We start from the raw sequence: 23,867 nt of genomic DNA, 5'->3' as shown, positions 1-23,867 counted from the left end.
AACACAATGTGTCCATCTGGGCTACGTTCTGTGGGAACCGAGAACCCAGATCCATCTAACTAAGACACAGATTTCTCTAGCTGAACACATTTTCTCGATGATATAGGAAACAATAGGTTAAATAGGTTTTAAGAGAAAAATGGCAAAAATAGGAAAATAGAAAAAGTTTAATAAAGTATTTTAATAATTTAATGCATTCTATCATTGACTTAACAGTCATGGGGTTTTTATTGTAAAATAAAGTATAGGAAAGTCTTTTGTCAGAGACCCTATAGTACATAGTACAGAGGGGTCTTTGTAATTCACCTAAAAAAATCCAAAGTTTTGTATCCACAGACTATACGGGCATCCTGCAAAGAAACCCGTAACCCCCCAAACTTTGTGAATTGGTGGGATCAGATCCCAAGTCTTTGACACAAGTTGCCCAAAACCACCTTTGTAAGGAGTTTGGATATATTCCAACAATAACCCAACAAATCATTACAGAGTACATTTCACCATGAAGGATAGGGAGATATATTCCCGATGTATGACTAGGATGCCGTTTGTTGAGACAGATCTAAATTCCTTCTCAAGTCCCTATATCACCACAAATAATGAATTCACATCTCCGCCCCACAATCACATCATGGAATATTGGGAATATCTTTTGATAATGATATCATCAATTCTGATACTATCACCGGAGCCGGAATATGCTTTGAACTCATAACTAATCATTAAATGAATCGGGTGTGGTTCCGCTCCAAACCCATATATATTTTATTTGCTATAATTACATCTTTTTCAAATTAAAGGATCAAGTGTTGTTTCTAACTTTCCATCAACTTGGACAAAATTACAATTTGGGTTGGATCCGGTTCTTACCATCCGCACTGGGAAATAAATGTATACTATTGATTCAACTATGCACCCTGTCCAGATCCAAATCGTTTAGGAACCAGTAACCGATCAAACCTGATGCCCATTTTCTTTCCTTGTTTATTGGTATGGGACGAAGGGTGGAATAGGTTATGCGAATAATCTGCTCAACCAACATTTCTTTCATATCCATAACAGATAAACAGAAGATCCTCACTAACTTCCCAAGTTGCCAAATGCCAACCACGCAACGCAATGTGGCCGTAATGTGCGCTTTATTTCACAATCTAGTTAGAACTTTTAGCCTATAAAGTTACCATCCCTTCCCTTCCCATGACGGAGCTCACCTCCGGTCAGAAAATATGGCCGGAAAGGTGACATCCAGTACCGCTGTTAAAGCTTTACTGCTCATTCTTTTGATTGTCATCGAGGTCCCAAGTACCGCCCTCTCCCAAGGAGAAACTGAAATAGATCGTTGGATCCAAAAGCATATTCAGGCCTATGTTGCACGGAAAGAAGAGCTCAGAGAAGGTGTGGACACTGCTCTCGAGCCGGCTCTGAAGGCTGCCGAGGCAAGTCGAAGAGTGATCAAGGTGAGGAAAAATGGCGCTGGCGACTTCAAGACGGTGACGGAGGCCATCAGTAGTATTCCGGCAGGGAACACCAAGAGGACCATCGTTTGGATAGGACCCGGTGTGTTTGAGGAAAAGATCAAGGTGAATAGATCGCAGCCCTTCGTTACGTTCTTTGCATTGCCCAAGGACAAGCCGACGTTGGTGTACCATGGGACAGCCAAGGACTACGGGACTGTGGATAGTGCTAGCGTTATCGTAGAGTCTGATTACTTCATGGCCGTTAATATCTTATTCAAGGTCGGTTTATTTTTGATATATATATAATCAACGTTTATGTCTCATGCATGCATGGTCTGAGTCTGAGATTGGCCAGAAGCCTTATTCTTATAGTCTACGATTAATTAAGATGGAAGTTAGAACCCATTAATTTGATGATCATAGGATTCTGTTTATTTTTGAATGGTTTTCAGAATTCTGCACCGGAGCCTGATGGAAAGAGAGAAGGAGCTCAGGCAGTGGCCATGAGGATCTCCGGCGACATGGCTGCGTTTTATGGATGCAGCTTCATTGGATTCCAAGACACCTTGTGCGATGATAAAGGCAGGCATTTCTTCAAGGACTGTTACATTGAAGGCACCGTTGATTACATCTTCGGCAATGGCAAGTCTATTTATTTGGTATGCATCTCTCTCTATATGTGATATGTGCGTCTCTCATCGACCAAATCCCCTGCCTTATTTTTCAGGATTTAGGTGGGTTGATGGTAAATATATTTTACCTAGGTATCACTTAGGCAAGAAAATGTTACAAGGTTCCACTTGAGAATGAATGTTAAAAATATAATATATCAAAAATACCCATTGACACTATAATCTAAAAAGTATATACTTATTTTTGAGGATTTTTATCACTTACCCAAGGAAATGTCAGCCTCTTCTTACTAAAGTTCCAAGTTGAGAATAAATGCTAAAAATATAATGTCAAAAATACCCATTAACACAATATAATCTAAAAAGCATGGATTTGGGTCCAAGGGTAAATATGACAAAAAATTTATCAATAAAAAGCATGGACTTGGGTGAGACAAAAAAGAATATGAGAAAGTTGAGAGGCTTCATTTATGTAGGTAAATTTATCAATAAAGAATATGGGTAAGGGCACTTACTCGGATAAATAGCCTCTTTGTAAAAGAACAAAACCTAAGGGTGTGCTCATTTTTTGGATTTTGAGTGAAGCATAACATTAGGGGCGTGTTCTTTTTTTTGGATTTTGAGAGAAAAAAGTGCATTTTGATTCCATTGGCTCAAATATTTATGCTCTTTTTTCAGATTTACATGGGGTATACAAAAAATTCATTTTCCCTATGGTATCACTTATCCTGAAAAATTGTCAAACGGGACAAAATTACCTATTTTAATAATGAATTTTCATAACTAAAAGGGTCATTATCTTTTTTACCTAAGAAATTAAAGAACATTGATAAATAAGTTGCTATATTGGTTTTTTGTTTGTTATCAAGTGTTAAAGTGGTTTTAATTTGCAGAACACGGAGCTTCATTCGGTTTCTAATCGTACCGCCTTTATCACGGCACAAGCAAGGGAGAGGGTAGATGACGACAGCGGGTACAGTTTTATACATTGCAAAATTACAGGTAATGGAGAAACTTATCTAGGTCGGGCGTGGAAAGATAGAGGTAGGGTTGTGTATGCTTACACGTACATGGGCACTCACGTCAAAGCTGAAGGCTGGTCCAACTTCGGAGTGGCAAGCCGTGATAAGTACGTATTATATAGCAACTGCACTCACTAAACTAATCTTATTAATTAATAAGATGGATAATATTAATTAACTGATGAAACTGAAAGATATGACTCTAATTGTCATAAAATTCACTCTATCTAAATATTAAAACAAGGTTTTTAAAATCGGATAATACAGGGAACCATTCTGACTGGTTTTCGGGTTGAATGGTTTGATTGTCCGGTCTGAATTGACAGTTTATTTTGATAAAAATAAAATAAAAATCCAAAAATGGCCAAAAACTATTTTTGAGTCGAATGATTGTCAAATTCAACCACCAGTATTAATGATTCATTAACCAAATCAATAATTTTTGACCAAAAGAAGTTTTAGAATAAAACAGAACTGATCAGATAACTGGTTCCCAATTTTTTTAGTCCGATCATCCAGTTTGGTCTGATTTTAAAAACATTGTATTAAGAGACTACATCTTAATTTCATTATTAAGATAGCTAGAGGAACATATATTGATGATTATCCCTTTTATGGCTATGCACTAAATAAGAAATAACCATGGAGCACAATTGTCAATTAAATATATTAATAAACTATTTCAGGTTTAAATAGTTGATAGCTGATACTGTATGGTTTATCATTGCACAGGACTGTTTTCTATGGAGAGTACGAGTGCAAGGGTCCAGGGGCAGCCACGAAGAGACGTGTGCCTTTTGTGAAATTACTAACCAAACAAGAAGCTGAGCCCTTCTTGAGTTTGACCTACATTCACGGCATTACTTGGCTTCTCCCTCCTCCCGTACTGTAAAGAAGTCTGGTCTAATAATGTATTTTCATTATCTAATATATATTCAAACGTTGAAGTTTCAGAGTCGTGTCTTCTTCTTCTTTTATATTGTTGAGTTCCGTTTCAGTCAGGGCAAAATCCGTTTGATCTAATAATGTATTTGCAAAAGGATGTTAAAAAGGTTTGCCCTGATAGAAGCCGATCTCATATTATTGATGCAGCTCACGTGATAAGAAAGAAATTAAAATGCCACAAACAAAAAAGAGAAAAGAAAAATAGAATGAGGTTTATATAAATTGAGAGACGATGAAATTTGGGAATGCTCTTGCCCACAGGATCGTACTTACTTAAGCAAATACTCTCCTACCTCACAACAAAGCTTTTGCCTCTGCCAAAGGGAGTGTTCATAAAAATCGAAAAGCCAAAAACTGATTGAATCAAGAAAAGCAAACCGAAAAATACAACAGACCAACCCGACCCAATTCAATTCAAGTTGGTCAGCCCTTTAGTATTTTCAATTGGTTTTGGTTCAGCAACTTCCCAACTTGAATAGGTAAAGTCAGTTTTGCTTTGGTCATTTGTAAACGGACAAAATATCATAATTTAAATCTATTAATATTTTATAATATAAATCTAATTTTTTTAATACAGCAAAGTGGGAATTTTTTCATATTCCCTAGTCTAAAATATCGTAATTTAAGTTTGTTAATTTATTTTTTTAATAATACCACTATAATTTTTTAATTTAAATTTAATTCTTAAAGTTTAAATCTTTTGAATCGATTAACCAAAATGAAAATTCAACCTAAACCGATACAACTCGAGTTGGCTGATTGGCTTGCCCATTTTTGAGATCCTACATCCCACAATTTTCTCATCCCAAAACATTGTGTTCCTACAAACAAACACCGGGAAGGGAGAATCATTAGAGAATAAACCATTTTCCCATCCTTTTCTCAACAATCAAACAGACTCTAATGGTTAGTCGTTTTTGGACAACCATCTCTCCAACCTGACCAAGTCGATTTGGTTGGCCAAACAACATTCAATTGAACCAAACCAACCCGTAAACATTTTTAATTTCAGTTAAATTAATAGTCTAGTCTCTAATAAATAACAATAGTTTAATCTCCAATAAATAATGAAAATTTATAGCGAGAATACACAATTATTTAAAATAAATTTATAATAAAAGAAAATAAATAACAAATAAAAATATAATAGATACAATAATTACAAAAATACAATAAATACTAAAAATATAATAAATTAGTCAATTGATAGTTTAATCTCTAATAAATATTAATCAATAAATTATAACATACATACATAATTACTAAAAATAAATTTATAACAAAATTACAATAAATACAATAAGTATAATAAATTAAAATTTAAACTTTAAATAATTGTATTTTATTCTCCAATAATTATTGAAAATTTTCTGTTAAATAGAAAAACAAAATTAGATTTGTACATAATTATTAAAAATATATTTATCACAAAAACAATAAATAATTACTGAAAACACAACAAATTTTAATTTTAGTACATATAAAATTATTTTCTAGAATTATTAACTGATATAAGTTAAATTAGTTATTTACATTATTATTTAGTTATTTAAATTATATCATTGTTTCAATTTATAAAGTATTAATTATTTATTGAATTTAATAATCCATAAAAGTATAATTTATACTAATATTGCATAATTTCGTTATTAATTTTGTAAAATATTATTAATTTGAATATAATGAAATCTATTATAATTATTTTTTTACTTTTAAGATTTTTTTTTAAATTTATTACATAATTTCGTTAATTTGACTATTTAAAATTTAGTTATGTTAAATATTTAATTATTTAAATTATTTATTTTATTTAAATATTTAAGTAATATGTAAAATATTTAAGTTTTTTTGTTATTTGAATTTTATTTTTATTAAATTTATTACGTAATATTAAATCTTTTGTTATATAAATATTAAGCTATTTAAGATATTTAGTTATTGAAATATTTAAATGATATTTTATTTTTTAATTCTAAATTTTTATTATTTGAATAAAATTTAAATTGAATAATCTGTAAAATTTTAGTTTATATTGTTAGTATATAATTTTGTAAAAATATAAAATTATTAAAAACACCAACATTATTAAATCTATAGTAATTTTTTTGTGTTTTTAATAAATATCTTAAAGTTATTGTACAATTTTGTTATAATATTTAAATAATTCTAGATTTTTTTACTTAATATTTCTTTAGATAGATATAGATAAAAAGTGGGGGAGAGGATAAATAAAAATTAGAGATAATTTAGGAGAGAAATAGGATTAGCAATAATTTAGGAGAAAGTGAGGATGGTGATGCCACTTGGCTAGACATTAGAAAAGCAAATCACTCTTTTTTTATCTATTGGTTGTTAGAGATAACTTAGCATATGCTATTTTTTTATTGGTTTAATGGGTAATTACGTGAAACTAAAAAAAAAAAAATTCAAAAAATACAAAAAATTTTGAAAGAAGGTTTGGAGCAAAGAGAGACATGGTGACATGGACACGGTTAGGATGTGCTGGGGGGCACAGATGATGATTCAATGGTTTATAGATCTCACATTGATGCAGTTGTGCATTATTGGGTTGTGTGAAAAACCAAACCATTGATAGGAGATGAAAAAAGAATGAGAGAGAGCACGCTAATTGCTAGATTTTGGAAGATTCATGTAAAAGGTGGAAGGATTCAGAGGATGCGAGTTTAATAGTGGTTCATTCCACCTCAGTGACCAGAGTATGGACCCATATTTTTTGTTTAGTTAATGAACATTTTACTTATATAAAAAAACACTTATATTCGTCACTCAAGAAACAAGGCGGTTCATCATCTTTGTTAGAGACAATTGAATGCAACTATCGAATGCAATAACAAGAGCTCAACCGAATGGACTAAATGACTTGCCATTTTATTGAAACTGTACTTGGTTTTTATAACCATTTACAAGTTTAACAGAAAGCGTAAAATCAATACTCGTTAGCTTTATCTTAGCTACGTGATTATCAAAGCAATGGAATAGGTCAACTAATAATATCCCTAAAAACTAGGATTTATTGAAACAGAAAAACAGACTAAGTAAAACAAAAATCTGACTCCAATCAACGACCTCTTCATGCCCTCCCTTAAACTAACTGCAGATTGCAATTAGTTTACATCAATAGCTTCACACACTCCCATCATCTTTCTGAGTTTCTGAAATGCTTCTAACTTCAATGGCTTCGTCATCAGATCAGCCACCTGCTCCTGAGTTCCACAGTGGATTAGTTCAATTTTACCATATTTTGTAAGATCTCTCAAGAAATGAAACCACACATCAATGTGCTTGCTCCTTCCGTGCATAACTAAATTTCTTGAAAGCTTGATCGTTGAACTATTGTCACACATGATAGTGGTGCAACCCTTCTATTTATGACTCAACCTTTTTAACACTCTTCTCATCCATACTACCTGGCAGGCACATGCAGTAGCAGCCACGAATTCCGCCTCAGTGGTTGACAACGTAACTATGGATTGTTTTTTGGACGGCCATGATACTGCGCCTGAGCTTAAAATAAACACATAGCCAGACGTGCTTTTACGATCTTCTATATCACCTGCATAGTCACTATCCGTGAAAGAAAGTAGTTCTTCTTCCCCTCCCTTCTTATACAAAATCCCATAGTTTGCAGTGCCTTTCAAGTATCGCAAAATCCTTTTGGCAGCTTGTAAGTGAAGTTCAGTGGGTTTAGCCATGTACCTGCTGATCAAACTAACACTGAACATTATATCTGGATGAGTTGCCATGAGGTACATCAAACTTTCCACCATTTGTTTGAAATACGTCTCATCCACTGTGACTCCATGAACATCTCTACCCATTTTGAAACTTGGCACAATCGGGCTACTTACTGACTTGCTCTCAAACATCCCAAAACGTTTCAACACTTCAGTGGCATACCTCCTTTGACAGATGAAAATGCCATCCGGTCTCTGTAACACTTCAATGCCAAGAAAGAATCTCATCCTCCCCAAATCATTCATGTCAAAATCTTTCATCATAGAATTCTTAAAATTAGACATCATATCCTCATCATCACTAGTGTAAATTAGATCATCCACATAAATACTTACTATCAGTATTTTACCTTCACTACTCCTCTTGGTGAATAAAGTCTGCTCATTTGGACATTTTTGGAAGCCTTCACTAATGAAATGAGCTTCAATACGGCTAAACCAAGTTCGTGAAGCTTGTTTTAGACTGTACAAAGCTTTATGCAGCTTATACACTTTATGCTCCCTCCCTTTTTTCTCACCCCACATACACGTCTTCATTGAGTTCACCATGGAGAAATGCTGATTTTACATCCAACTGGTAAATCTTCCAACCTTTTTGCGCTGCATGTGCCACTGTCATCCTCACTGTATCCATACGAGCTACTGGAACAAATACTTCAGTGAAGTCTACCCCTTGTTGAGAGTAACCCTTAGCTACCAACCGAGCCTTGTACTTGTCTACTTCTCCAAGTTCGTTCAACCTTGTTTTATAAATCCATTTTACTCCAATGGTTTTGGCACCAGTTGGCAAGTCAATAAGTATCTAGGTCTGATTCTTTTCAATTGAGTTAATCTTCGAATCCATTGCCAATCTCCATTTTGAATTCTTCATTGCCTCTTCATAGTTGATGGGATCTGTAGAAACAACAAGAGCCATATTGAGCTCAATTTCTTCCTCGGATAGTCCTTCACCGTTGACGTAATCTTCCATCCAAATAGGAGCTTGTCTGACCCTTCTTTCTCTAACATCAGACCTTCCTGTGTTCACTTGATTAGATACAACTTTCTCGGCTGTATGATTTTCATCTCCCACAGCTTCTTTTTCACTAAAAGCTTCAAGATTCTCATCACCTTCTGCTTCATGCTCATCATCTGTGTCATTCTTGTCATCACCCCACTCAAGATCTACCAACACTTGTTCCTCATAGCTAGTGTCCCACTCCCACTATCTATTTTCCTCAAATACAACGTCTCTGCTAGTCACCACCCTTTTTGCCACTGGATCATACAGTCTATAGCCCTTCGACTCCTCACTAACTCCCAAAAGCACGCATCTTGAACTCTTGTTCTCTAGTTTAGTTCTCCTGGCGTCTGGCACGTGAACATGTACCACACACCCGAAGACTCTAAATTGTTCCACTGTGGGTTTTACACTGGACCATGCTTCTTAAGGAGTGATGTTCTTGACCGCCACTATAAGACTTCTGTTTAGCACGTATATGGCCCGATTTACTACCTCAGGCCAGAAGGTGTTGGGGATCTTCTTTTCTGAGAGCATTGAACGAACCATATTCATCACTGTTCAGTTCTTTCACTCGGCCACTCCATTCTGTTGTGGAGTGTATGCATTGGTAAGCTGCCTTTTGATACCACACTGTCTACAAAACTCATTGAACTCCTCTGAGTTGAGCTCACCCCCTCTATCAGTGCGTAAATGATATACATTCCTGTCTCCTTCTCAACAAGTTTCTTAAAGCATTTAAATGAATTCAAAGCTTCTGATTTTTCAACTAAGAAGTAAACCCATGCTTTTCTACTAAAGTCATCAATAAAGCATAAGACATACCTCTTCTTGCTATTTGATGTGGGAGTCACTGGACTGCATATGTCTGCATGTATGAGCTGCAGTTTTTGGGTTGCCCTCCATGCACTCTTCTTAGGAATGGAGTTTCGGTGTTGCTTTCTGTTCAAACAATCAGTGCACACCACAGTAGTAAAAGGAAGATGAGGCAATCCACATACCATATTCTTGGTTTGCAAGGTATTGAGACCTTTATGGCTTAAATGGCCATATCTGTGATGCCATAAGTCAGAGAGATCTTGTGCACTTGTGTGAAAGCATGCCTCCTTCTTCTCTTGTGTATTGGCTAGCAAGATGAACATTCTATTTGCTGACATAGCAATTTGAATAATTAGACCTCTATTTGGATGATAGATTTTACACATTCCGCCATGAATGAGAATGGCTAGCCCCTTCTCCTGCAACTGTCCGATACTCAGAAGGTTATTTTTCAACTCTGGCACATAGAAGACTTCTGTGATGACATGGTTGAGACCATTCAACTGTAGTCTGACATTTCCTCTTCCTTTTATTGTCATCTTGGAATTATTCCCGAGTTTTACTTGCTGCCTGAAACTTTCATCTAATTCACTGAACATCATAGCATCTCCACACATATGATTTGAGCAGCTCGAACCTAAAAACCATACATCATCATGTTTTCCTTCATGCCTTTCTATGTAAGCCATCAAAAACATTTCCTCATGCTTATCCGATTCGGCATAATTGGCCTCCTTATCCCATGTAGGACACTCATACTTAAAATGACCGAGTTGACGACATCGGTAGCATTCCACTGTGGCTTTATTGAAGGCTTGACGCCCTCTGTCCTCTTGCTCCAACTCCCTCATCTGTGGTCACCTTTAGAGTTTGCTCCTCCCCATTGTTCTTGTGAAACTTTTGTTCATGTACGATTAATGAACTTTGTAATTCATCGATGGTGAGTGTGTCAGTGTCCTTAGATTCCTCGATAGAACAAACAATATAGTTAAATTTGTCTATCAAGGACCTAAGATTCTTCTCAACAATGGTGACATCATGCATTTGCTCCCCATGAAATCTCATTTTGTTACTTACTGACATAACTCTACCAAAATATTCAGTAACATATTCACCTGACTTCATTTCGAGAGTCTCAAATTCCCTCTTCAAAGTTTGAAGGATTGACCGCTTAACTCTAGCATTCCCTTCGTACTTCCTTTAACTTCATCTCTTCGAGCCTCTTCTGTTGCGCTTCTGTCACAGCTTCACCTGCTTGCAGTTCTTCATATCCTGTCTCGACCAAGCTCCATTATTCCTTGGATCTTAAGAGGTTTTCCATGAGCATGCTCCAATGGTCATAATGACCATCAAAACGTGGAATGGCTGGTTGGATGAAAGAACATTCTCTTGTACTCAACATCTCTCTCAAACTTTCTTGTGTTTACAAGTCAATCAAAAGACTGTGGCTTTCCTCCCTCTTAGGCCCAATGTGGCTCTGATACCACTGTGTTAGAGACAATTGAATGCAACCATCGAATGCAATAACAAGAGCTCAACAGAATGGACCGAATGACTTGCCGTTTTATTGAAACTATACTTGGTTTTTATAACCATTTACAAGTCTATCGGAAAGCGTAAAATCAGTACTCGTTAGCCTTATCTTAGCTACGTGATTATCAAAGCAATGGAATAGGTCAACTAATAATATCCCTAAAAACTAGGATTTATTGAAACAGAAAAATAGACTAAGTAAAACGAAAATTTGACTCCAAGCAACAACCTCTTCAATCTTATCGCGCTCATCACGTATAACAATTATTAAAAAATCAAAATCTTCTTCTTCTTCTTCTTCTACTTTTTTTTTCATTATTTCTATTAGTCGATCAATCAACACAGTGGTAAACCACCCTCCCTTGGAGTAAGGGTGTTAATGGACCAGTCCAATCCAAAATCAATTTGGATGGATTGGACAGACCAATAAGATATATTGGATTGGACCAATTCAATCCAAAATATTTATTAGATTAGATTGAACCTGATTCGTCCGTAATAAATTTATATTAGATTGGGTTGGATTAAGCCAATATCTGGTTCATTGATATAAGAAAAGAATATAGGTGTCAATGGACTACGTCTGGATTGAAAACCAATCTAAATCAAAATGAATTTGAATAGATTGGATAGTCCAGACATTGAATTGGACTGATCCAAAATATTCATTGAACTAAATTGGACCTAGTCCATTTATAATAGACTCATATTGGACTGGATCAAATTGGACCAAATCCAGTCAAATTGACACCCCTACCTTGGAGTGTGATGAAAGTAGCGTTCATACATGCAAGGGTTTTTTTTAATGTTTATTTCAAAACTATCAGCTGATTAAATAAACATTTTTTGTGATATGTATATATTATGGTGGTTGAAACATTGTTTTCAAGCATTCCTGATATATATCCAAGAATACTGTTGCAGCAGGACAAGTTCTGATTGTCACAACAGAAAAGAAAATAAGTTCCAATCCAGGATTATAGATCTTCTCCCACAAACCATTCGAGCTTTATTATAAAAAAAATGTATAGAGGCAAGCACATTTAAATATAACAATAATAATAATTAATGAATCAATTAACAAGTCATTGGACTGCAATTCTTTGAGTTAATTATATAATATAGTTAATATCATGAAATCAGCAAACAAATGAAACGATTTCTTTCAAACCTAACCAGGCCAAATGCTTGTTTTAATATAATGGACCATGCCTAGTTGACCATTTCTTTACCTCTTTTCTCTTTTCCCTTTTTCTGGCAACAAGTCATATTCACACTTGAAAATTCAAACTTCAAAATTATATTAAATTAACCTAGCTATCAAATCACTTACGGCTTTAGGCCAAAAAAAAAAAAAAGAAACTATTCAGATAAATTATCTCAGGCTTAATTTTGTATTATTGTCCTGAATTAATTCGTCATTTGAGTGGTAAACAAGGATGTTGTTATGAAAGAATTGATGGTTGAGACTGGTTCAATTATGGGTTCTGGAGTACTGGAACCTTTACATAAATTATTATAAACTAAACCACTTTTAGAGATTAATATTGGATGGTCCTTTGAAAGAAAACAACACCCAAATCGGAGAAAGACATTGCATTCCTGCAGATTGGCTTCTGAATTCAAAAAGAGGACGACGAAGGAACATAGAAAGGCTGGACTAGCTTCTTTTTCATTAGATAATATGAAACCAGCTGCTCCACCCAAATCAGAAATCTTTTATGTTAGCATCAGAGAAAGAAAGATGGAGGGTTTGGGTTACTTCTTGCAAAGCAATACCATCATCATGAGATGGATTCAGTGGATTCTGTTTCTGGTTGCAGGTCTTCATGTCGCCTCTGCTTCCACAGATACCGGAGATGGTAAAGTAGTAGACCCCAATTGGAATTTATTTCTCATGTTCTTTCTTAGTAGTAGACTCAATATTATCCCATCTCTGTAATACTGATCAAATCAACTTTGTCCACCTGAAATAGCTTTAAAGAACTTCATTCTAGGAGGATTAATGATACATAGCTATATCTGCTCTCCTAGTTTCTTCATCATCTTTGAGGCTAGAACTAGAAAAGCTCATGTCCTCCTTTTCTTCTTCTAATTTCTTTCTTCTTGTTGGTTTCTATAAAATTTCAATTTGCTTGAAGCATCCAAATTAAAACAGTTTCCTTAACGTTTTAAAGGATCTGTATCAGATTAGGCAAGAGCAGTGAGTCAGCGCGACTCGAGCATAAATTCATTTTCACGCCTTAGATCCTTGGTCTAGACTCTAGAGTTTGGTTCTGCTCCTCACACCAACTTCACAACACGTCCCACCTGCACATCAGGAGCGTTTCTCATACTTGTGTTGTGTTATTCATCGGGGAGGTTTCCAATACATAGGAGGATGTGCTGTGTGATCGATGTGAGGTGCGCTCTGTGAAGAGCAAACCCTGATTCCTCAGTGTAGGGATATATAGATCCCATAAAAATGGACTGTCAGAACTATAGGGAATGGATTTCTTCACACTGGCCTTTTTCATATGCAGATCTGTTCATGGGCGGGGTAGTTCGACAGGCTGGCCCGGCCTGGCCCATTATAAGTCTAGCTTGGTCATAATTTTAGGCTTGCGGGCTCAGGTTCGGGCCTAAAGCGTCAGGTCCGGCTTTTTTCAGGTTGGACTTAGGTTTTTTCAAAAAAGAGCCTGGCCCAAGTTTAAGCCCGACTTGATATTATATATTAAATAATAAAAATATATTTTATTTAATAAAAAAAATATATATAATATTTTTTCTTTGTTTTTCTCTATTTTTTCCAAGTAATAGTGAGATGTTTATTATTTTTGAGTTTTGAAGGTTTTTAATATAAATAAAATACTTTTTTATTGAATAAAAAAGAAAAAGAAATTCTGTTTTCAAATTTCTGATTGGACTCTTGCTTGGACCTGAATATATTCTCTTAATACATATACAAAACTCGGCCCAAACCCAGCCTGACCTGGCCCATAAACAGGTCTATTCATACGGTAACACAACTGGATATATCTACCATAGATGAGTTACAGAACAAATGGGGTCATATCTTACTCGGGAAATGGATAGTAAGAAATGGGTTAGCTAAACTTGATAGCTGTGTTTCAGGCTGTGGGATCAAACATAAATTCATAATGCCCCCATGTCAATTGCCACCCATAAAGTCTATATGGCCTACAATTATAACTGAGATGGGGCATTGGGGCTTTGATTAATCACACGGCCCAAAACAGAGCTATCAAATTCAGCTAATCCATTTTTATCATATTCCCTTCTACTTGTGGGGTAAAATATTACTAGGAGCATTTCCAGATGTAGTTCAGATAATCTACGGTTCTACCCATGACACACCATGTAACCTCTCTTCATGTGGGTGGCACATGTCAGGATGATTGGCCTGGTATTCTCAATGCCAAAGTGATTAAATTGACCAAATTGGCCTAATTTAACTTGATTTGGTTGGTTTTTCTTCACCATCATTCGGTTTCGGGTTATGAAGAGGGATAAATTGATAATTCGGTTCGATTTTGGTTTTTATGTGTGAAAACCCAAACAAATCGAGTTAATTTCTAATTTTCTAGTCTTTTCCTAACTAGGCAATCCCTATCCTAATTTATTCTTTCTAATTAATTACTTATTTTTAATATTAAAGAATAATAAAACATTAGTTAAATGCAAAATACTTTTTTCTTTAGGATTGTTTTCTTTTTTTGAACAATAAATTTTACACCAAAATAGGGTTGTTCATAAACAATGCCAAACCGACCCAACCGACCCTTGATGTTTGAATCGATTTTACTTAATGGCAGATTGGTTTTGATTTGCTCTTTAAGTAACCTGAATAGGTTAGGTCGGTTTTGGTTTGCTCTTTAAGTAACCCAAATAGGTCAGGTCGATTAAAAAAAATCCATTAAACCAACTCAACCTGACTCATGAACACCCCTACTTGACTGGCCAAGATTAGCGATTAGCCCTAAACAGTACTAAGACCCAAGCTAGAACTCCATATCCAGGTATTCAATCTAGGGCCCAACCCATCGTGTCCCAGCCTGAATCCAATTATTGAAAACTCTATTGATTTTGTATCCTGATATTAGCATCTTATGTTTCGGATAAACCAGTTTAGGAGGGCTTAAGCTTGCTTTAGATAAGTTGTTTTGAATAAGAAGCGTCAACGGAGAACCGTGTAAGTGGCTTAAAAGTAATCAAAAGCAGCAATTTGAAATCTCTCCAAATCGGGTAATATTAGGATTGTAATATTGATAAAAATATAAAACTTAAGGTGCTGTTTGGCATCAATGCTGGTGCTTCCTTACCTAAAATCACCAAAATCAACCAACGAAACAGAAATTTAGCGCTGATGTGGTTCCAACGTGGTAGTGATTTTCAGGAAATTGGCATCGATGCCAAATATCCCCTAAATTGTTTTGGCTGTGTTTGGTTGCAATGCAAATAAATTTGCACTGCTACTGACGGTGCAAATGATTTGGATATAAATTTTGACCTATTTTTTGCTTCAAATTTTAGTTTAATTTGTTTGATTGAAATACAAATGATTTGCGTTTTTTTCATTTACACTCCCATACATTTGTAATAGTGCAAATAAATTTGCACTGCAACCAAACACAGCCATTAGAACAAATACTTCAAAGCTCAATTTCTCTTGGACTATAGGCTGATGTGGTAGTTTTGGTTTTAGAAAATAACACCATTCACATTGGCCAACACCCCTAAGAGAAATCTGTTGAAATTCCTGGCCATTCACATTGGCCAATTCCCTGAGGCATTTATGAAATTCCTTGATAACTTCTCCAAAATTTTCCCTTTCTCAATTATTTTCCAAAGAACCAAGCAACCGAGAGAAACAGAAAGTTGAGTGACACTTGAAAGCTCACAAGGAATTTCACAAAATTCCTTGATAACTTTCCCTCAACTCTGTCAAGCCAAATACAGCCCGTAAGAACCTGTACATCATCATCATCATCATCATCATCAAAGAAAAGGAAATGACAAACTGATAAAATGGTGATGGAGCAGTTGTAGCACTGCGATCTCTTATGTCTCACTGGCAGAACATTCCACCAAGTTGGGGCAAGACAGATGATCCTTGTGGAACACCATGGGAAGGAGTCAGTTGCAGAAATTCCAGGATCACTGCGTTGTGCGTCTCCTTCCATTCCTTCAAATTAACCAGCATTCTTTGTCATTCCTAGAAACTCTATTCTTTACCATTGGAAAAACTAAACAAATTCTCATGGTGCTTTTCAGGAGTTTGTCTACCATGGGCTTAAAAGGTACACTAAGCGGTGACATTGGTCAATTCACTGAATTGACAACCCTGTGAGTTCTTTCTCTCCTTCCCTGTACTAACAACAGTGGCTTCACTAAAGCTTAAGATAGAAGTAGAATAACTTACTTGATTTGAATAAACTCTGTTGTCACAGGGATCTCTCATACAACAAGGAACTCACTGGTCCCCTGTCACCACGGATTGGAGATCTTCAAAAGCTTAACATTTTGTAAGGATCCTACAAGTCAACCATCCATTCGTTTTTTTAGTCTCTCTGGATTACAAAATTTATTTAACTCTATAATTATTACTTACTTTTTCTTTATTTTTTTCTTTTTGTTGTTTAATCTTTCAGGATCCTAGCTGGTTGTGGCTTCACTGGTACTATCCCAACAGAAATAGGCAACCTAGCAGAACTCACCTTCTTGTAATGCTCAGAAAATTTTCAATATATATTTTTTCATGATGGAACCATGAAAAACTGATGATAACACAAATCTAATTTCCTTCCTTCAACATCCCTCTCCTCAGGGCTCTTAATTCAAACAACTTCATTGGTGGTATACCTCCTTCCTTGGGTAGCCTTTCCCAACTTTATTGGCTGGACCTTGCAGATAATCAATTAACAGGGTCTTTGCCTGTCTCTGACAACAATTTTCCAGGCTTGGATCTTCTTCTCAAAGCAAAACATTTGTGAGTCCCAATCAATAGAAATGGTAAAATAAAAATAGATAAAAAACAAATTATTTAACACACAGACAGCTATTGAATTTTTTTATGCTCTTACAGCCATTTCAACAAAAACAAACTATCAGGTGCCATTCCATCTAAGCTATTCAGTTCTGAGATGGTACTAATACATGTGTAAGCATAACACCCTGCCATATCTTCTTGCTCTTTCAAAGATGATCACGATGATGACAGATTTTGCTTCTTGATAGGCTATTTGATGGAAATCAATTAAATGGGAGTATACCTTCCACATTGGGTCTTGTTAAGACCCTTGAGGCTCTGTGAGTAATTGCCTATGATATCTATTGCTTGCTTGTTAATGTGATGGATTATATTTTCTCATATCCCTGATTTTCATGGTTTGTTGGTTTATGTGTAAAACAATCACATTCTGCAACAGCCGGCTTGATAGAAATTCTCTCACCGGGCCAGTTCCATCTAACCTCAACAACCTTACCAGCCTCAATGAATTGTAAGAAATCTTTTCTGATCACAGTCAGCATTTCTGGTTGTTCAGGGTTTGTATACTTTATACTCATGCTCTTTTAATTTCTTGCAGGAATTTAGCATACAATAAACTGACTGGATCAGTACCTGACCTAAGTGGAATGGGTTCCCTCAATTATGTGTAAGAAAACATAATGAGATTATAAACTCCTAATGCAAACACCCAGACATAAAACCAAAAGGGAAAAGAAAAAGAAAAGAAAAAAAAAGGAAAGAGAGCAGATTCATCATGGGTCAATGTATTTTCATTCTCTTACTACCATAGACTGACAATTGTATTCATGCTTTCTCCTCTAGGGACTTGAGCAATAACACATTCGACAAAGCAGAAGCTCCAAGGTGGTTCTCAACCATTGGATCCTTAACCACTTTGTAAGTTTCTTATGTACCCAATTCAACTTTTCCAGAATATGAGAAACATCATTGAATTAACGATTCAAGCTAATGGTGGGTGCAGAGTTATGGAGTATGGACAACTTGAGGGGTCAGTGCCATCAAATCTCTTTAGCCTCCCTCAAATACAACAAGTGTGAGTATATTTGGTTAGAGAAATGTCAGAACTTGTCAAGATGAAATGACTAAAACATAGTTGCAACTTGCAAGAGAAACAAAGAATTTATTACCCTATCAAACATCAGTTTATAACTTTTGCAAGTTCTGTGACAGGAAACTGAGAAATAATGCATTCAATAACACACTAGACATGGGTAACAACATTGGCCAACAACTGCAGTTCGTTGATCTGCAAAACAACAATATTCAATCAGTAAATCGCTCTGGATACTCAAACACTCTAATGTGAGATCATGCATGCACTGCTAGTCTTTTCCCTTACAATGTCCTCTATATGAACTCTCATCTATTTTGACTACTAATTTTCATTTTCAATTACCATGGGTTGCAGACTTGTTGGAAATCCAGTATGTACAATTACCACGAATGATCACTACTGCCAGCTTCAAGGAACAGGACAGGCTTATTCCACTGACCTGACTAACTGTAGCTCCAAGTCATGTCCCCCACAACAAAGTGTGAACCCTCAGAGTTGTGATTGTGCCTATCCATACACAGGGATTTTAATTTTCAGAGCACCTACCTTCCGAGAATTGTCCAACACCGCTATGTTTCATTCACTCGAAATGAGCCTTTGGGTAAACCTTAGCCTTGCGCCTGGTTCAGTTTCCCTCCAAAACATCTTCTTCAACAAGGATGACTATCTACAGATGCAATTGGAACTCTTCCCGTCAAATGGAAAGTACTTTAACAGGACAGAGGTTCAAAGGATTGGGTTTTATTTGAGCAACCAAGTTTATAAACCTTCAGATATATTTGGGCCATACTTATTTAATGCATTTGTTTACCTTTTCCCAGGTAACTTATTCTGTTCTTGCTTAAAAACAAAATTTGAGTCATACCCCTTGAAATGATGGATCTGATAAAAAATGAACAAAACAATTGTTTCAGATGAAAGTCAAGGAACTTCACTAAGCTCAGGTGCCATTGCTGGAATAGCAATTTCTTGTGTTGCTTTGGTCTTCTTACTCATGGGTGTGGGAATCTATGCCATTCGACAAAAGAAACGTGCAGACAAAGCTACTGAATTGACTAAACCATTTGGTAATGTGCTCCATGCAATTATGAATATTATGTTTTCTATACCAAATTTACAAGTGCATATGATAATATGTTGAAAAGTTGCAATTTCCAATATAAATTGCTTATCTGAACTATTATCCACCATTTGCAGCATCATTGTTTCAAATGAGTAGTGATAATGGTGGTGCACCAAAATTAAAAGGAGCTAGATTGTTTTCTTATGATGAACTCAGAGCGTGCACCAACAATTTCTCAGAAAGCAATGAAATTGGATCTGGGGGCTATGGCAAGGTACTATCCATTTGTTATAACTCATAAAGCACTTAATATCTAGCAATGCATGGCAACATAGTGAACTTTGTTCCCTTTCCAGGTTTATAAAGGAATTATCTCTAGTGGGCAAGTGGTAGCAATTAAAAGAGCAACACAAGGTTCAATGCAGGGTGGGCATGAATTTAGAAATGAAATTGAGTTGCTTTCACGGGTTCATCACAAAAATCTGGTGAACCTGGTAGGCTTTTGTTTAGAGCAAAGAGAGCAGATGCTGGTCTATGAATTCATTCCTAATGGGACGCTTTGGGAGAGTTTGTCTGGTATGTTTTGCAGTTCCATAAATGTTCTCCTATTTTGTATATCTTAATACATAGTAAGAAATTATTCTGCAATCATCAACTGCAGGGAGATCAGGAATTCAACTAGATTGGAAGAGGAGACTCCAAATTGCTCTAGACTCAGCCAGAGGATTATCATATCTTCATGAACATGCTAATCCCCCCATAATTCATAGAGATGTTAAGTCGAGTAATATTCTATTGGATGAAAATTTAGTTGCAAAGGTTGCAGATTTTGGACTATCCAAGCTGATATCAGACATTTCTAAGGGGCATGTTTCCACCCAAGTTAAAGGAACAGTGGTAAGTATTATTGCATAGACCAGCCTTTTTCCATCTTGAAGTTCTCTTCAAGAATGCATTGCCATTATATTATTCTACATTTCTACTTGAGAGAATCACAATTATATCTAATATCAACAAATGCCAAATGTATGACTTCATAAGTACTTCAATTTGTCGAGGATACATATTTAGAAGGAAAAGATGCATCAAATTAAAAATGTTATTTGATTATGGTTCAATAAACCCATTAACATTTGGAGGAAAAGGAAAATTTAAACTGGCTTTAGTTTTAGATTAGGATATCTATTGCCATCACCAGATTCTTGAGTTATAGAAACATCCTGTAAAATTATTGATCCTTTCAATCTGAATGATATTTTAGTTTAAGTAGGCTTACTCAAGAACTTAATTCCAAGAAAGTACATTGCCTAGTTTGGCTGATGTAAGAAAGAGTAGGGGGTCCTACGTAAGATCTGGCAATGGGCTTTTCTATGGTGGATGACTTTGGGTGATGTAAGATGAAGAAACAAGCAGACAGTTTGTTTTCCAACAAGAAATGAGTAAGAAATCGGAAAGAAAGAGAACTCTTTCTGTTAGAACAAACAACAAAGAGATAGCTAGCTTAAAAGAAGAAATAGGTGAGGGAATGAAGGGTCTTTTCTTTCCAAAAGAGAGAGAAGAGAGAGAGGAGAGAAGAGAGAAGAGAGATACGAAGAGAAGAGAAGAGAAAAAGTATTTGAGAGCCAAAAAACTGAAGTTGGCGGCTCCCAGCTTTCTATTTGTATTAACATGATGTAAAATAAAAGAAACAGAAATTACAAGCATGCCCCTAGTAGCCCACTTGCTTAACAGGGAAAGCCCGAGGAGAAGAACTGGAGCAGAGGGAATTAAAGAAAGAAGCACAAGTAAATAGCCCTTTCGGAGTCAAAGGACAAATCCTCCTATCAAGATTTAGTCGGTCCAGGCAAGCAGAATCAAGTAACAATAGGAGCTCAGAAACTGAGAAGGATTCCTCATCCCTCAACCCTTTGCGGAATCCAAGGTCCTAATTTGTCGACAAAGGGTTTTTTTTTTTTTTTTTTTTTTTTTTTTTTTTTTATAAAGGGAAATAGAGAAGAGAGAAGGGAACAGATCCTTAAGGGGCAAATTTCCCACCCAAGTGTCTTCCTAGAAAATAATACGAGTCCCAAAGCAAGCATCATACCTTACAAAGGTAGGAACTATGGGAGGATGCCATGAATTGCCTTCCAAGGTATTGCAAGAGTTGCCCATCTGGATACCCCTGCATCCTAATCATTTCCGGAATAGCCATGGATACTTGCCACCACTTCATGCCATAACCTCTCCCTCTCTAAAGGCCACCTCCATAACCACTTACCTATAAGGGCTACATTCTTGAAAGTGATATTCCCTATTCCTAATCCTCCTTCCTCCTTACTTTGATTAACTATTTCCCATATAACCAGATGATCCTTTTTCTCTTGCCCCGGCTCCCACAAGAAGTCCCTCATCATTTTCTCTAACCTCTTAGCTTCCCTAGTAGGAATCTTAAAGACAGACAAAAAGTAGACCGGCAGATTAGCAAGTGTGGATTTGATCAAAGCCCCAAATAATGAGCTTAGTAAAATACTCACTATAATGTGGACTTCAAGTAGCTAGTAGCATCCATCTTGGAATTCTTCATAAGAATATCCTCTAATTTCCTTTCATCACGTTTATTGTTTTTCTCTTTGTAATTAATTACTCCTCTACCCCTTCGTTTTCTTTTTCAATATTTATCTGAAACCAACACACACACACACACACACACACACACACACTTTCCTTTTTCATTTTCTTATTTGTACATGCATTATCTATGTATCTCTCCCTCTTGTATTTAACAAGATAAAATTAAACAATAGTTTCATAAAATATCATCACCAATGCAACTAGGTGCTCCTCTGTCACTTGGCTTTGCCCTAGCACCTGAATAACTATGCTATTAGGATACTGATCACATCTTGACCTGCTAAGCTGGTTATGACTTCTTGTTGCAGGGATACCTAGACCCTGAGTATTACATGACTCAACAATTGACTGAGAAGAGTGATGTTTACAGCTTTGGCATAGTAATGCTTGAACTAGTAACAGCTAAGAAGCCCATAGAGAAAGGAAAGTATATTGTTCGTGAAGTGCGAATGATTATTGATGAGAATGACAAAGAGAATAATGGATTGAAGGAGATTATTGATCTGAACATTAAAAATGATGCAAAACTTTTTGGCCTTGTAAGATTTGTAGAGTTGGCCATGAGATGTGTGGAAGAATCAGCTACAAACCGTCCAACAATGAGTTATTTGGTCAAGGAGATAGAAAGCATACTACAAAATGAAGGGCAGAATACAAATTCAACCTATGCATCCTCATCTGTGACACACATTCCTCGACATCATATAGATGTTCTATCAGAAGATGATTTCAATAAAAGTGATGCCTTTGAATATAGTGGTGGGTTCATGTTTCCCGCTAAAATTGAACCCATGTAGTTTGTGGTAATTTTCTACAATTGCGAGTGGAGCATGAAAAATCATTTAAATTCATTATTTATTATTTATTATTTATCTATTTATTTATTTATTGAGAGAAATCTCCACAGAACAAGTTGTTTAAGAAAAAACTGAAGTGATAATGGCTTCTTATCATTAAGGTGCAAGTAAACACTTCTTCCAAGTGAGATATACTTTCCAAAAATCAAATGATAAAAATATCTAATAATCAACATAACCAACTTAAAACAAGAAAATCTCAACCAACACTAGTAGTTTAGTTCAATACAATGCAAATTGTACATACATAATTCAAGGTCAATATGGTTTGAGGCTTTAAAAGGAAATCCTAATAAACTGATTGCATCGAGCATAAATAACATCAATTGGCATTAATAGAGAAGGCCCAGGTAGAAATAAACATATCAACAACCTTTTTTTGGCTGTTTTGTTTATTTGAATATGAGCCACCTGGCAGTTTTAGTTTAACCATTGTTAATAATTAGGTTCTTTACCAATCTAGAATAGTAACACATGAACTATCATTTTTTATTTTTCATCATGAGTTCAACATGAATTACCAAGCATAAATAAGGTAATGAGAGACTTGATATGAGTTGTAACTTGGATATACCATTATGTTGATGGGATAGCTAGACCCCCCATATTACACGAGTCAACAACTGATAGAGAAGAGCAATGTTTGCAGCTCTGAAACAGTAAAGCTTGAATTGGTAAAAGGAAGGCAACCAATAAAGAGGGGAAAACACATTTTTCACGTCTGCAAATGAAAATCAATAAGATTTATTTTTTGATCAATAACACTTTCATTAACTCATCAATAGAAGATTTATAATAGGAAGACAAACACACTTAACTTCCAAGAGCAACAAAGAATCTCAAGAAAAGGAAAAAAAGAAAGAAAACACACTATAGTTACTCCTTGGCCCAAAAAAGTGAATCTCTTTCTGCCCCTTATTTAGCTAAACCATCAGCTAGGGAATTAGCCGATCTTTTAACCCAACGTATCTTAACTTCCATCTCCCGCACCAACCACTTGAATTTCCTCTTCTCATTATTGTACTTCCATAAACCATTGTGATATTTAATCAGCCACCCTATCAACACCTTTGAATCCCCTTCAATTAAGAG

At 35.7% G+C, this 23,867-nt stretch overlaps 2 protein-coding genes across 2 annotated transcripts; both read left to right on the top strand.

Annotated features, from left to right (window-relative positions):
• Positions 1–1,099: 1,099 nt before the first annotated feature.
• On the top strand, positions 1,100–4,061 carry LOC148853050 (putative pectinesterase 63). The gene is made up of 4 exons (XM_088944698.1): positions 1,100–1,733; positions 1,907–2,113; positions 2,980–3,215; positions 3,841–4,061. Exons 1-4 carry the CDS (start codon positions 1,224–1,226, stop codon positions 3,998–4,000), a joined length of 1,113 nt encoding a protein of 370 aa, XP_088800824.1. The 5' UTR covers positions 1,100–1,223; the 3' UTR covers positions 4,001–4,061.
• An 8,649-nt stretch (positions 4,062–12,710) lies between these two features.
• Positions 12,711–22,804, top strand: LOC148853049 (leucine-rich repeat receptor protein kinase HPCA1-like). Its single transcript, XM_088943332.1, has 19 exons — positions 12,711–13,022; positions 16,204–16,327; positions 16,435–16,506; positions 16,611–16,685; positions 16,812–16,883; positions 16,988–17,149; positions 17,246–17,320; positions 17,398–17,469; positions 17,589–17,660; positions 17,748–17,816; positions 17,993–18,067; positions 18,153–18,224; positions 18,362–18,493; positions 18,600–19,066; positions 19,160–19,312; positions 19,443–19,582; positions 19,665–19,884; positions 19,970–20,205; positions 22,227–22,804. Exons 1-19 carry the CDS (start codon positions 12,845–12,847, stop codon positions 22,713–22,715), a joined length of 2,955 nt encoding a protein of 984 aa, XP_088799458.1. The 5' UTR covers positions 12,711–12,844; the 3' UTR covers positions 22,716–22,804.
• Positions 22,805–23,867: the final 1,063 nt, after the last annotated feature.

Source organism: Nelumbo lutea, chromosome 5 (assembly GCF_056320005.1).
Source record: "Nelumbo lutea isolate HS-2025 chromosome 5, American lotus-T2T, whole genome shotgun sequence".
NCBI lineage: Eukaryota > Viridiplantae > Streptophyta > Magnoliopsida > Proteales > Nelumbonaceae > Nelumbo > Nelumbo lutea.
The sequence above is the reverse complement of the archived record's forward strand: the minus strand, read 5'-3'. Positions and strand labels throughout refer to the sequence as shown.

Coding starts and splice junctions, on each gene's coding strand:
- LOC148853050 (XM_088944698.1), top strand. CDS start 1,224: ATGGCCGGAAAGGTGACATCCAGTACCGCTGTTAAAGCTTTACTGCTC. Junction 1,734..1,906: donor CCGTTAATATCTTATTCAAG/GTCGGTTTATTT, acceptor AATGGTTTTCAG/AATTCTGCACCGGAGCCTGA. Junction 3,216..3,840: donor GGAGTGGCAAGCCGTGATAA/GTACGTATTATA, acceptor ATCATTGCACAG/GACTGTTTTCTATGGAGAGT.
- LOC148853049 (XM_088943332.1), top strand. CDS start 12,845: ATGAAACCAGCTGCTCCACCCAAATCAGAAATCTTTTATGTTAGCATC. Junction 16,328..16,434: donor AATTCCAGGATCACTGCGTT/GTGCGTCTCCTT, acceptor GGTGCTTTTCAG/GAGTTTGTCTACCATGGGCT. Junction 17,150..17,245: donor CTTCTCAAAGCAAAACATTT/GTGAGTCCCAAT, acceptor ATGCTCTTACAG/CCATTTCAACAAAAACAAAC.